The 14,668-nt window shown below is 32.2% G+C and overlaps 1 protein-coding gene across 46 annotated transcripts; it reads right to left on the bottom strand.

Moving 5' to 3' along the window:
- Positions 1-2,855: 2,855 nt before the first annotated feature.
- Positions 2,856-10,414, bottom strand: LOC114268610 (ribonucleoside-diphosphate reductase large subunit). Of its 46 annotated transcripts, none has more exons than XR_014351204.1 (9): positions 10,139-10,412; positions 9,891-10,014; positions 9,367-9,427; positions 8,764-8,853; positions 8,492-8,554; positions 7,206-7,268; positions 6,131-6,305; positions 3,963-4,125; positions 2,856-3,547 (listed from the first exon to the last, which is right to left on the bottom strand). XR_014351204.1 is itself a non-coding variant. In XM_082906732.1 (8 exons), exons 4-7 carry the CDS (start codon positions 8,766-8,768, stop codon positions 4,000-4,002), a joined length of 369 nt encoding a protein of 122 aa, XP_082762858.1. In that variant the 5' UTR covers positions 8,769-8,853; positions 9,367-9,427; positions 9,891-10,014; positions 10,139-10,412; the 3' UTR covers positions 2,856-3,698; positions 3,963-3,999. The 46 variants fall into 46 exon arrangements, 20 of the variants coding, with proteins under 20 accessions (XP_082762858.1, XP_082762859.1, XP_082762857.1 ...); XR_014351206.1 differs by having other exon boundaries at positions 2,856-3,698; positions 4,026-4,125; XR_014351205.1 differs by having other exon boundaries at positions 2,856-3,663; positions 4,026-4,125.
- Between the last annotated feature and the right edge of the window lie 4,254 nt (positions 10,415-14,668).

The raw sequence follows: 14,668 nt of genomic DNA, 5'->3' as shown, positions 1-14,668 counted from the left end.
TTTACACAGCTTTATATAAGATGGTTAGAGTTTGTTAACAAAATATCTGAGGAGCCTTTTAACCATGGCAAAGTGAGCAAGGGTAGGAGCTTGCATATGTTGACAGGCTTGATTAACAGCTAAAGCCAAATCAGGCCTAGCAATGGTCAAATATTAGAGAGCCCCTACTAAACTTCTATAAAAGCAAGGGTTAGAATAAGACAAATCATTTGAAGGAGAGACAGATGGGTGAATAGCCAAAAGAGTAGAACAAGGCTTACACTCTGTCATACCAGCTTTTTGAAGTAAGCCACTAGCATACTTCTGCTGAGAGAGAAAGTATCCTTGTGAATGAGAATGAACTGAAATGCCCAGAAAATAAGAGATATCATCAAGTTCCTTCATGGAAAAAGCATTGTGCATTTGGGTAAGTAAAGAGTGGAGTAACACAGAATCACTTCCAGTTAACAAAATATCATCCACATAGATAAGTAAAATAGTAATGTGATGCGGAGTTTTGCGGACAAACAAAGAAGAATCTGAGGGACTGAGGTAAAAACCTTGACCAAGCAAGAAGGAGGAAAATGTAGATACCAAGCTCCAGGAGCTTGTTTAAGACCATAAAGGGCCTTCTGAAGTTTACAAACATGGTGAGGAAAGGCAGAGTCAATAAACCCTTGAGGTTGAACCATGTAGATTTCCTCCTCTAAATTGGCCATGTAAAAAGGCATTAGAAATATTCAGCTGTTTGAGTGGCCAATTGCGCTGAAGTGCTAAACACAACAAAATAAAAATGGTTGGTTGTTTGGCAACAGGACTGAAAGTATCTTGGAAATCCACACCCTCCTGTTGAAGATAACCCTTTGTAACTAGCTGAGCCTTATATCGTGCTCTGATACCATAACAAAATCTGAAATGAATTCTCAATGAATCAATTAACTTGTGTTTACACAGCTTTATACAAGATGGTTAGAGTCTGTTATAACAAACTCTAACTCCCTCACTCTCTCTTCTAACTATACCTTTCAGTTATATATCTATCTCTCTTATATCTATTGAAATCTTTCTCATTTTCTTTCTGGCCTAAGCGCTGCAAAACAAATGTCACGGTCTGGTTCATTCTGGAACTGTAACTAAAGTCTTAGAACTAGAAAATTGACCACCATTCCCCCATTTTCAAGCCTAGAATCATAATCAAATCTACTAAAAACTTGACCAAATTGATGGTTTGGACTGAATTGGATTGATTTACTAGTTCCATCGATTTTTTGAACACCCTTATTGTATCAATGAATTTGCTCTTTTTTCCTTCATTCATCTTTCTCTCTCTTCCTCTATTCCTTATTTTTTTTTATTTTTTTTTTTTTGAACAAATTACACCAACCTCCACTAATTGTTATTCAAATTGCAACTAACCCCACTACATTTAGAAAATGACATTGACCTATTTTAATATTTGAGTTGCATTACACTGTGCACTACATTGTTAGGAATCCATTACAAGATTGGATGGAATGTGATGATGTACGAAATTTTAGTATTGAATTTTTTATTTTACCCCTTAATATATTCGGTTAAAAATGGATCAACCCGGTATAGACAAGTTAACTTGCTAAAATGGCTCAACTTGGTAGGGTAAACTTCTTTTTGCTCTCTGATCCCATTTTTGTTCCCCCTCACTCTCTCTGAGACTTCCCCATCCTTCCATCCACACCATGACGCCACAATCTCTTTTTGTGATAGCTATACCATGCATATCATATTTGCATTTATTTATTCATGTGAAATTTGAATTTGAATTATGTACTTTGTGTTTAATTTGTATGTATATATCTGGTTTGTGAAGTATCAGTTGGGAATTCTATTTTGAATCAAAAATTGAAAGTCTAGATAAGTTCAAAAACCGAAATTGGCGAGTTTAGTTAGTTTGCTATAATATTTAGAGCCATTTGGAGAGTTTAATTAAAATTTGATTCAATTTAGTAAATTAAGTTTTATTTAATTAGTCTTAAATAGTCTTAAGTCTTAATTAAATTAGCTTAACCTCTAATAAGTAACTAAGCTAATCTAATGCATATATATGATAAGAAGAGGAGAATTACTTCATTTTCATCACAAAATTTGTTGGAGAGCTCCTAGAAAGTGAGAAACTTCATTTTAGAGAGAGAGAGAGAGAGAGAGAGAGAGAGAACTTGAAGGTCTACCTAGAAGATTGAAGAATTAGAAGAAGAAGATCAAGATTTTGCAAGAAACCAACAAATTCAGGACTCTAGGTAAGAGTTTGATCCCTAATTCGTGTAATTAAGACATCTAGCTAATGAATTTATAGAGAATTTGAGATTGAACACAAGAAAATAGTTTCAAGAGGATGAATATTGAGTTAATCATACATGCATGCATCATTATGTAGTTTTTCGTCATTTTGAGCATAAATTTTGTTATCTATGTTGAATTTGGAAGTTGAATTATGCATGAATTTTTTTACAACACCAAATGCATGTCGGGGATATGATTCTACGACGCGCAAGGTAAAGTCGTATTATGACTAATCATGAAAAGTTATTCACTTTCAACGGCATGCCATAACATGCTATTAAAAACTTTTAACAGCTAATCTTATACGTTATATTTAATTTTTCTACAACTACTTTGTGTGCCGTTAATTCAAGGGACAAACCACGACACTCATTACTACTCATTAAATATTTAACACAACGGCCTATTCTGCCCGTCGTAGAATATGTTTGGTTTTTATTTTTATTTTTATTTTTTTTTATTTTTAATTCAGCAAGTTCTATTTCACCTGTTTTATACAATCTAAAAAAACATTACAAACAAGTTTCACACACACACACACACACATATATATATATATATAAGTATCAATCAATCACCAAAATATTATTTCAAACATCAAAAAAATTATTCATAAGTTTCGAACATCCAAAAACTATCTGTACAATCTAAGCCATCCAAAAACTATGTTTCTAAATATCAAAAATTGTCCTCAACTTCAAAACCGTCCAAAAAGATCTAAATCAAGAGTTGGTGAGCTACCAACCAAGGCCAAGAAAAAAACAACAATTAACATATCAAACAGCACCAAAACAACACAACACCACCAAAATTAGCACCAAAAATAGCTCAACACCAAAAACAGCAACTAACAACAACTAGCAGTAGCACTAGTAGCATAGCAGCAACACCAGCAGCGCCAACAACAGCTCTGCAGCACCAAAAACAGCAACTAACAACAACTAGCTGCAACACTAACAACACCAAAACAACACCAAAATCACCTGATGCCAAAAACAATCAGTAGCACTAGCAGCAGCAACAACTAACAGCAACTAGTTTCACTCCAAACACTGTTTTGAAAGCCTCCTCTGATCATCTTCTAGCAGATGCACCTTTTTACTTGTTGCATGTTGTATACAAAATCATCCACCGTGTAGCCTTAGCCCACCGAGTGTGTTTTCATCCAAAGGGCTACTCTCACTTTAATTAGCTCACAAAGATCTTCACAGTTTGGTTGCAGCTCATTGAACAAACAGTCATTCCTACATTTCTAAAGGGACCATAAATCAGCCATAATATTGATCTCCAAAGTTTCTTTTCTCCTTTTCTAAAATTATAACCCATCCACTAGTGCATTAGCATGTCCACTGAACTAGGAGAGGCCGACTGCAAACCCCACCAGTTGATTATGTTGGACCAAACTTTGCAAGCAAAGGGGCAAATCAACAAAACATGATTGAGTGATTTAATGTTAAAGTGACATAACACACTTAGATCTGGCATCATCACTAAGAACACCAATTCTATGTAGATAATCTAAGGTCTTAATCCTCCCTTTCCAGGCCAAGTAAGAGAAAATTGGGCGCTAGGTGGGGAGGGATTGTTCCAAATAAAGTCAAGAGGTTTCAGAGTAAGACCATTTAATGATTCGCACCAATTAATAGCACATTTAACAAGAAAAATACCTGAAGAATCAACTTTCCACCAAATACTATCATTTGACTACAATCTCAATGCAGAGCCCTCACCTATAACATCAAGTAGTCTCTGCAATTCTCCTTCCTCCCATGTCAATACGGGTCTTTTGAAGTTGAATTCCCAGCTGCTTTGGTTTCTAGCCCTAGTCACCTGCAAATTCAAAGTTGTGTTTTTTATCCACTGATAAGTAATATAGTCTAGGAAATTGGGACTTCAAACAATTGGTTCCCATTCAATTATCTACCCAGAAGATGATTCCTTCACCATTGCCAATCCTAATTTCAACATTATCCAAATAAAAGTTGACCAAGCTGCTGTTAGAATGATTAACAAGTATAAAATCACTCCACAATCTTGCATATCTCTTTTTCTGTTAGTCCATTAGTTCTTTGCTTGCACCACCTAAGTCATTTTAGTCATGCTTGAAAGTATGAATGATGTTGAGCCATCCAATCACATATTATAGATAAATTAAGTACAGATTTAACAATTTAACTGGGTCTAACACATGAAATAGCAACATCAAACAGAAAAATATAGTATAATATGAAAAAATATTGTGTGTTTGTCCTCTGACTTTATGAATCCTCTTCTCAGTAAGGTGCTTTATTAAGTTTTTTCATTTTTGTTTTTTGTTTGGAGATGGCAATGCCATTCAACAAGGCTTCTATCACCGCCCAAATCAACTCATAATTCAAGATTGTCCCACATTTAAATTTAATCACCTTCCCAACTCCCTTCTATCTCACTTTGTGCATGTAGAGGCAAGCAGACATGTGCATATTGTTTGCACCCAAGGTTCTGAAAAGCGGTTGCAGTCGCCGTAACGGTGGCGGTGACGCGGTTGCGGTTGCGGGGTGTAAAGGTCGTAGTGTAACGGTTGCGGTAACCGGAACCGTGAATTTTTTTATTTTTCGCACAATTTGAAAAAAATTTACCGATACACATTTTTTTTCCATGATCATATTTATTGGGTTAAAAATAAATATTGATCAATTTTTGTAAATTTTTAAGTATGATCCAATATATTTCATATTTTTAAATCATTATAAACTGAGTTTTTTACATTTTATTTTAATAATTAATAACTTTATATTATACAAAAAATTAATTACTAACTATTATATATAAGATAAACAATGACAAAAGTAAGAGAATAAATAAGAGCCTAAATATATATATACATATTTTAACCAAACTAAATAGATAATGACCACACTTATTATTATTATTGTTATTAGTATTTTCAAACAATATATAGATAGACACACAAACAAAATGGTTTAGTGATAGCAGCTGAATAGAGTAGCATAGGTCTTACAGTTTCAACAAATCAATAACATGTTCTTCATCTTCCCTCTTCTCTCTCTCTATCTTTTGCTCCTCCATTTTCTCTCTTTATCTTCCCTCTTCTCTCTATCCCTCTTCCCCTATTTTCAGCTTTTTTTTGTGTGTTTTTTTCGAAAGAAACAGTTTGAAACCGTTACGTAACGGTGCGTAACAGGCCGTTACGACACCGTTACGACTACTATGGCAGCCGCTACGGCCGACACACCTGTGAATCTCAATCACACTGCAAAAGCGGCCGTAACGGGTGGCGGTAAACGCCAAAACCGTTACGTAACGGCGTTACGTAACGGTTGCGGCCGCTTTTTAAAACCTTGTTTGCACCTATGTATGCATTCATGTTGTATTTCAGTGTGCTTGAGGAATATTCATTACACGAATTTTTATCAGCTCTTTACCTCTCATTCTCTCTTTCGATTATTGTTTACAAATAGAAGGTAAGTCTTAAGTGCTTGCAATGAGAGGGTGTGAATTTAACTCCTCTAAGGTGCCAATCTAAAAACTAATCGCTAACTTTTGCCAATAAAAAAAAAAAAAAAAAAAACTACCGTGCTGATCTCAAGCTGTAATCATTTTCATCAATCTCACACAAAGATCATCTTTTTAAAGATTAATTAACCAGCAGTCAGATCAATAACCAAACCAGAAATGAAGGAAAAAGAAGCATGTGAAAGCTTATATCTGCTTTGCGAAGAGGAATTAGTAAGAACAGAAAGGAAAGATATTGATTGAGAAAGAGACTTTGATTAAAAACAAATCAATAATCTCAGATTAAAAGCTACAATCCTAATTTCAGAACGAAACTCACAGAAGCATAGTTGGGATGGTTAGTAGTCATGGCATCAGCAGTTTTAGTGGACAATTCATCGAGTTTGCTGGTGGTGACGCCATTGTAGACACCGACATAGACCTTCTGAAAGACGAGGACAGGGTCGCAATGGTCGATGCTAAGACAATAACTGAGCTTCTTGAGGCGAGCAGTACTATAAACATTAAAAAACACAACAAAGGAAACCTTAAAAAGCAGTAATTACTACTTACCCAAAAAAAAAAAAAAAAAAAAACAGTAATTACTGCTACAAGTATAATCTTAACAATTACGACATCAAGCTTAAGAAGTCAAATTTCCACCAAGCAAACAAAATAACACAACAGATGCAAGCATTCATACAATCCAACTAATCAAATGACTTTGAAGAATATAATAAGTTTATAGTAACACTTCTGAGAATGGATGTTGTTTTAAAGTTTCAATAAATGATGTGCATTCAATTTCCAACATTAGAACTCAATAACCATACAACGGGTTGAAATGATACATATATTATTCCAAAGCGATACATATATTATTCATATATAATCTCTTACCATAGACACTCAGAAATACATATATAATCTCTTGCAGTAAAAAAGACCACATACACACACAATAGCAAAGAGTGAACCAAAGCTAGAAAAACAATTTATATAAGAATTTAATGGATTTAGAAAGAATTTTTTATTTATATATATATATATTTTTTTTTATATTGAAACTAAGTCTTCGGTGTAAATAATTGGACATGTAAAAAGACATTAAGAATTGTGTGAGTTCAAAATTCTCCTAAATTATATTCGCAAAGATCCAAAAGTTTAAAAAATGGACCCAATAAACAAAATCACAATAGGCCATCATTGATGCATTTTATTGAACATTTGACAGACAAGGAAAATGGGATTTAAACTCTAACGATAGATACCAGACATCATAACAACACCCAAAAAAAAAAAAAAAAAAAAAAAAATGCCAAACATGAAAATAGAAAGCAACAAACATTAAGCATCACATATAGAGGTGACAAACATCATTTGTATATTGTCCAAGAAAAAATGGTGCTAAACGCCTCTTTCTAGAAGCTTTACTTGCAACTGCACTCTTAACATCCTTTGAACTGGAATTCCCCTTTCTGTTTTTTAAGCACAAGAGACCTAATTAGTATGTTTATTTGGTTTGTCATTAGCAGCTGGTCCCTTGGACATACAAAAGGCAAGCACAAGATCTTACAGTTTCAGATATAAATGAATCTTAAACCAAACTCCATGTTGTGGAAAAGCAGTCACAACATACATTGAACATTAAATGTCGAAAGGGCAAGACATACCAATGTACCATAATACATGTAAACAGGGGGGAAAAAAATCAAGGTGTCGTACTAAGGGATTACAAACACTTGGACTTAAAAAAGACTCAACAGTCCGTTTCCTCAATCACGTGGTCAACAACCTAAGAATATAAGCACTATAAGATGCACTGCTTTCATCAAATGTCCAGCAACAAATTTATCATGAAGAAAAATGCAACCAACCTTAGCCCATATCAAACACAAATGAAAAGAAAACATATTTAAGGAGGATCATGATTCTTATCTTTCAATGATTATTGTGACAATGTGATTCCCATTACTACCTTTTAGTTTTATTGGAGACCACTACACATCCAATTTCCTGATCAAATTTTAGCTTAAAATGTATTTTTTGGGTAACCATGAGATAAACTAGTTTGTAAGAGCATATGGGGAATTAAAAAATAAATAAATGTACTATGGAAAATTTCCTGTTTTCGACACGAAATAAACTGCCAACAGAACCAAACTTGTGTTGAACAGTTTAAGCCAAAAGGTGATTATCGTAATAAAGTCAACTCAATAAAACCCAACAATAGCTCAAAACCCAACTACTTGACTCTAATTAATGGGACAAAGTACACAAAATAGAGAACCAAAAATATGGTCACAATACTCATGAAAATTAGTTACTGTTTCCACAGTTTGTGATGATTTTGATAGAATCAAACAAGAAAAATCATACATAAACTAATAAAAAGAAGGTTCAAACTTAATTTTCACCAAAATTCCCAACAAAATTAATAATGAAAATTCCTAAACATACATATAACCTCTATAAAAATTTAAAAATAAAAAAAGTTTCAAAAATTTCATTATGTTTAAGAGATGAAAATCATAAAATAGTTGGACATTTATTGCATGCACAACTCACAAACTCAATATCCAAGTAGTGGAATTAAAATGAGACTAGTCACATTTATATCCTGAAAAACTTATCATTTATGTTGAATGGGTTGCACTGAATCATTTAAAAACTTTGAGACAAAACTCATCGAGCCACAAACCATTCTCTATAGTGCGTCCAAGTCAAAGTCAATTTGAGAAAGATCACCACGAACATCAGTAACCTGTTCCACAAGTCAGAACTTCTTTTTATGCTATTACTGAATCATTTTTAAATCATAATCAGATTCATTGATTTGCCTCCTTATAATTCATGAAAAGTTGACCCAAATTATTTCCCCCAGTCCCACTCAGAGTCAAAAGTTGCATTTCAAATACTTTATTCTATGCTATGCAGTATACCTTAAGGGAAATAACCCGTTTCTAAATGTACCTCATTCTTAATTAACTTTGATATTTCCACTTGCTTATCAAGTTTTCCATCCAAGTTCTTAATTTGCTGCGTCAAGTGCCATTCTATTGCCTGATCCAATAAATAAATAAATATAAATAAATAAAAATTCCACTCACATCTGCCTAAACCCCCGCAAAAAAAATTAGAACATAAATAACACAAAAACTTTGACACAAATCAAAGATGCAATAGTCTTTTCCTCATATTGGATTTTTTTTTTTTTTTTGGTTTCCATACTGCAACTCAAAACATACAATTCAAAGTTTAGGAAAAAACAAAAAAATAAGAAAGCATCAAGCTGAAAGATAGTAATAGTACTGATCTCCTATGTGCATGGACTTTCACTATAGTCATCTCTCTCTCTCTCTCTCTCTCTCTCTCTCTCTCTCTCTCTTACACACACGCAAACACACACAACATTTAAGTTGCATCACCTAAGACACCTACCAAACATTCTAGAAGATCACTCATTTTCCTGCTATAATGTATATATATATATATATAAATCTTGGGCTCAATATAGTTGCAGACTCTATCTTATTTATGGTTCTCTATAAGAAGGAGCATCTGTTGAATACTTACCAAACCCTGATTCAAAGTCTGCAACTGCAACCTAAAATGATTCAACTTCTATTATTTCAACCTACAAACAGACATAACAAAATTAGCAAAACACAAAAAGAATTTTCACTTACCCTTTTCTTTACCACAAATCATGTACTCAGTTTCGAGTTATGAGATTGTTAATTAAAAAAATTCTGGAAAAATCATCACACAAATTACTAATAGTTTGAATAGAGACCATTTTATAGAAAACAGAGTACCAAAATGGCCAATATAAAAGATTGAACTCAGCACTCAAAACTAGCACAAAAAATCATAAACCCACTAAAAAAAAAAAAAAAAAAAAAAAAAAACCAAGAGTTCAGAAGGATTTATGTCAATTGAACCCAACAAAATTAATCATAAACCCATTAAAATTAATAATGAACCATCAAAAATACCAAAATACTCACCCATATTAGTTTTAAATCCATTAAAAACAAAAAAAAAAAAAAAAAAAAAAAGGCTACAAATATAAATAGAGAGAGTTCTTTGATACTTACCTTCTGCCAATTAGGAACTTGATGGATTGTTGGGTAAGTGATTTGTGTATTTGCTTTGGCAATTTCTTCTGATTGCGAATCTAATCATTCTTTACACCGTCTTAATTTACAAGCAAACGAAACCCTAATTTTTTTGGCAAATTAGAGAAGATTACAATTTACAAAATATAGAGTCTCAGAGAAGATTTCAGATATAGAGAAAAGGAGAAAAGGAGATCAATCGAAGAATGAACAGAAAGAGTAGATACAGTTATTGTCGGAGATCAATGAACATCGAGTAGATGAAATCCTCAGTGAGTAGTTGCCGATTGTCGACGTCTCTAAGTCCCTGGTGATCATCAACGTCGACACTCATCGCCATCAACGTCGTTCCTTATCACGCCTCCCGTCGTTCATCATCTTCAAAGTTCAAAGAGAGAGAGAGAGAGAGAGAGAGAGACAATAGACGAGATGAGATGAGGGTTCTCATTTCTTCTTTGCCTTTCAAAAACTGAAGATATATTTATATATACTACTAGCTCAATTAGGGGTGCAACTCGGGCGGCGGGTACGGTCGGGTTGGGGTCTGCTCAAGCCCGACCTGAATTGTATTTGGCACTGTCCAAGCCCACCCAAGCCCGACCATGAACCCGAACATTGTTGCCCAAGCCCGGCCCAAGCTTTGTATTTTGAACTCGGGTTGTCCGAATTGTCCGAATTGCCCGAGTTCAGAAACCTGTAGGTAGATCTAAGGGTAGACATAAAAGATGCTAATCTAATGGTAGAAAACTAACCAAAAAAAATAAAAAATAAAAATTAAGACTAACTCTTTTACTTAATAGAAGACTAACCAAAAAATAAATAAAAATAAAAATTAAGACTAACTCTTTTACTTAATTTATATATATTACATAATTTATTAAATTATATATATATTATATATTATATATTATATAATTTATATAATATATTAAATTGAATTCGGGTTCGGGTTGCTCGGGTTGGCCATTGGTTCTGCCCAAGCCCGGCCCGAATTGCAATTCAGGCATCAAAAATCTGCCCAAGCCCGTCCAGATTACAAGATATAGTTGCCCAAGCCCTAAAAAAACTCGGGCTGGGCTCGGGTTGCTCGGGTTGAGCCCGCCCGAGTTGCACCCCTAAGCTCAATGGCTCCCTCTCCCTCTCCCTCTCCCTCTCGCGCGCCCCCAACCCCCTCTCCCTCTCCCTCTCCCTCTCCCTCTCCCTCTCACAATTATTTGTAGAAATAGACATACTGTATAGAAAGAGGAGATGAAAATTTCTTATTTTTGGTGTTTGGCGTTCAAAATTTTCATTTTGGCGCTACTTTATTTTTTGGTCATACCTTTCACGATAGCCTGTGGAAAGTGTAATATTTTAAACTGTTGGCTTTTGTGCGTTGTGAAAAGTAAAATTTTTAACAGTTGGCTTTAAGCACGTCATTAAATGTTCAATATTTTTAATAATTGGTGTACGCATGTCGTGATAGTTGATATATTAACAGCTTACCATATGCATGCCATAGAAAGTCTTATTATTTACAGCTAACATTGTAAGTCGTAAAAAAATTATTATTGTTAGCATTCACGACCTACGCAATAGACACATCATGCTTGAGAAATTATTTATGACATGCAAAAAAAAAAAGAATGGTAAAAGTGAGATACCACGACTTGCATTTATTGCATGTCTTTGATGTGAAGCCATACAAACCCAATATTATTGTAGTGAGGGGAGTTCCAAATAGCGTCTCAATTTGAGAAGTGAATGCATTTGTGAGAAGTAGCCTTAAAACTGATAAGTTTGAGCAGAAAATGATGAAATGTACTGAAAGATTAAGAGTGTGAATTTAAATTCAATCATCATGAGTTCATTTTGTAAGAATAAAATAAAGAATTGCTGGCAACTCCTTTTGGGTATATTTCTGAAACCCTACCCATGATTTACAAGTAGATAAATTATTTTTTTGAATACTTACTAAGACATAAACAACAAGATTTAGGGTGGGGTTTTACTGTTTGAACATACGCTTATAGTATGGCTTATTTTTTTAGTGATTTTTAATTTTTTGACTAAAAAAACCACTGGCCAAAAGATGTCTAAAAAATTAAAAAGTCAATCTATATCCCAAACGAAGATAATATTAAATTTTTTGAGATAAAAAATTAAGGATAAAATAATTTAGTTCCCTGATAAATTACTATTTTTTTGGAATCGAAATTCTTGTCAGAAAACGTAAATTTTTTTGACACTAAATCATTTTCTTTGCTAAAATTACATTTAGGTATTGTTTGGGATGACCTAAATAAGTGTATTTTTTATCTTTTTATGAAAAGATGTACAGAAAAATAGAGAGGCAATGTGATGGAAAAAAGATAAAAAGATGAATTATTTTTGAATTGTCAAACTTAGCCTTAGTAGGGACATTTTAAAAATTTTGTGACACAAAGTACTATTTTTTTATTTTTTAAGATGACTTTTTAACGACAACTCTCGCCGCAAGAAAAAGTAGTCTCCAATTGTTTCGCAACAATATGTTTATTTTTGGAAATCAAAAAAAATTAGTCCTTAAAACCTTTGGGTTTATTTGGGGTGTGTGTTGACTTTTTAATTTTTTTTTAATTTTTTTAGTTTAGGATTAAAAAGTTTCGTTTGAGATATGTTTTTTGATTTTTGTGAAAGAAAAATAAAATAATTATGATTTAGATGTGATATTTTATTTTATTAATTTTTTAATTTATTTTATTTTTTTATGATTAAAATAACCAAAAAGTTAAATTTTTTGGCATGCAAACGAAGCCTTTATGTGATGTAGTATAAAGGCATCGATTACATATATATATATATATATATATATAAGGGGGAATAAAACCTTTTATTATTTATATCAAATATTTTATATATTTAATTAAAACATTTCTAACTTATTCTGATGTATTTAGGTCAGGTGAATAAGAATGTCTAACAGAAACAGCGGTCATTAACATTTGGGAAAATATCACTTTAGGTTAAGAAAAATATTTTTAAATGATTAGTAAATTTTACAAACATTAAAATGAAAGCTTATAAACGTTTTTTTTATCAATGTTTTAAAAATTGGACTAGTAAGCAAATTGAAAAGGAAATCTAGTTAATGAGTCACTAATTTAACAGTCAAATCAAATTGGATCGAATCATGACGTCATTATTACATCATAAATATAAAAAATGATACATAAATATAAAAATATAAGTATTAAAATTACAAATTAATAAGTAATAAACATTTACAAAAAAAAAATATTTCAATTTATTTTATATATTGATTTATGGAAAAAAAAACTAACTTTATAAAACATAGAAGTGTATACTTGGAATTAAACTAAGAAGATCATTGGGTAGCATTAGTGATTGCTCGGGTGTCACACGAGTTTGTGATTGCATGTTCAGTTCCTTCACTTAACTCATCTTTTGAGCAATGAGAATTACTGGCCGGTTGTTACTGACCGTCTTCAGTTTGGACAAATTGACGACTAAACCACCTAATTGAATGATTTAAAAGAAATATGTGTTGGGATGGCCTGATTTTCGGTTTGTATGATTTGATTTTCAAAACCATGATTTTTACGAATAAGTAATTAATTTTTGAAAATTCCATTGACAATGACATGTGACTTTGCCTTTAACATAAATAAAAAATAAATAAATAATTTAAAATCGTTTGTTTTGTTTTGTTTATTTTAAAATATTTTTACAAGCATCAATTGAAGGGCTATGTTTGACATGTGATTTTAGATTATTTTAATCGTAAAAAAATAAAATAAATTAAAAAATTAATAAAATAAAATATTACATCTAAATTTTATATAAAACGATTTAATTTAGATTAAAATAGTGAAAATATTAAAAAGTTAACCCGCTCTTTAAATAAAGGCAAAGTAATTGAAGATAGTTGAAGTTAAAAGCTAATTTATAGTACATTTTTAGCACATTTCGGTTGTCGTATCCTAAGTTGTCATATCTTAAGTGTATTTTTTTTCGACAATGATTCATCTCATTAAAAATATCGTCACTAATAGCACTAATGCATTAAAAAAGTAAAAAAAAAAAAATACAACTCCAAGACCCAAACATCACATCATTAATGGCGAGACCCACTGTCACTTAATTAGTGGGAGCACTAATTAGTACTCCCAAGCATTTTTCTTTTTTTTTGGTTTTCAGAAAAAAAAAATAAAAGGAAAAAGAGAAAAGGACATCTTAGTGCAGATGTCGGTTGTTGTCTCATAAGTTAATTTATGGGGTAGGAAGACTGGGCTTTGGTTTGTATTTCTGAAAAATTTTTGGAAAATTTTCTCTACAAATAAGTTTTTAAAAGTAATCAAACCAAATAAATTTTCTCAAAAAAATTTCTCAAAACTTGTAAACCAAACAAGTTTTCCAAACAAATCTCTCTCTCACACACATCAAATCAATCACTTTTTCCAAAACTCTCTCTCAAAATAATTTTTCAAAACATCTTTTGAAAAAAATCAAACCAAACAACTTTTCATACTTTTTATCTCTAAAACACATCTCTCAAACACAAACCAAACATACCCAATGATTCCCTTAGTATTCTAAGTTATCGTTTCTCCTTTAGATTTTCATATGTTTAGGTCTATTCAAAAGGAGTTAAGATCTTCTCCTTGTATTTTTTTTTTTTATATTTTTTATTTGAAGGATTATTGGGTTTATTTTTAGGTCTAATTTTGATAATTCGTACCGTTCATGTTTTAAGATTTATTCATTATATCATACCT

This window comes from Camellia sinensis, chromosome 14 (assembly GCF_055761805.1).
Source record: "Camellia sinensis isolate YWXY chromosome 14, ASM5576180v1, whole genome shotgun sequence".
Classification (NCBI taxonomy): Eukaryota; Viridiplantae; Streptophyta; class Magnoliopsida; order Ericales; family Theaceae; genus Camellia; species Camellia sinensis.
Note: the sequence above shows the minus strand (reverse complement) of the source record. Positions and strands in the feature narration are given on the sequence as shown.

Excerpts from the sequence above, each read along its gene's own strand:
- LOC114268610 (XM_082906725.1), bottom strand. Across the intron at positions 6,306-8,491 it reads TGGACGCACTATAGAGAATG|TACTGCTCGCCTCAAGAAGC; the intron begins GTTTGTGGCTCG and ends TAATGTTTATAG. Across the intron at positions 4,126-6,130 it reads ACCATCCCAACTATGCTTCT|GTGACTAGGGCTAGAAACCA; the intron begins GTGAGTTTCGTT and ends TTGAATTTGCAG.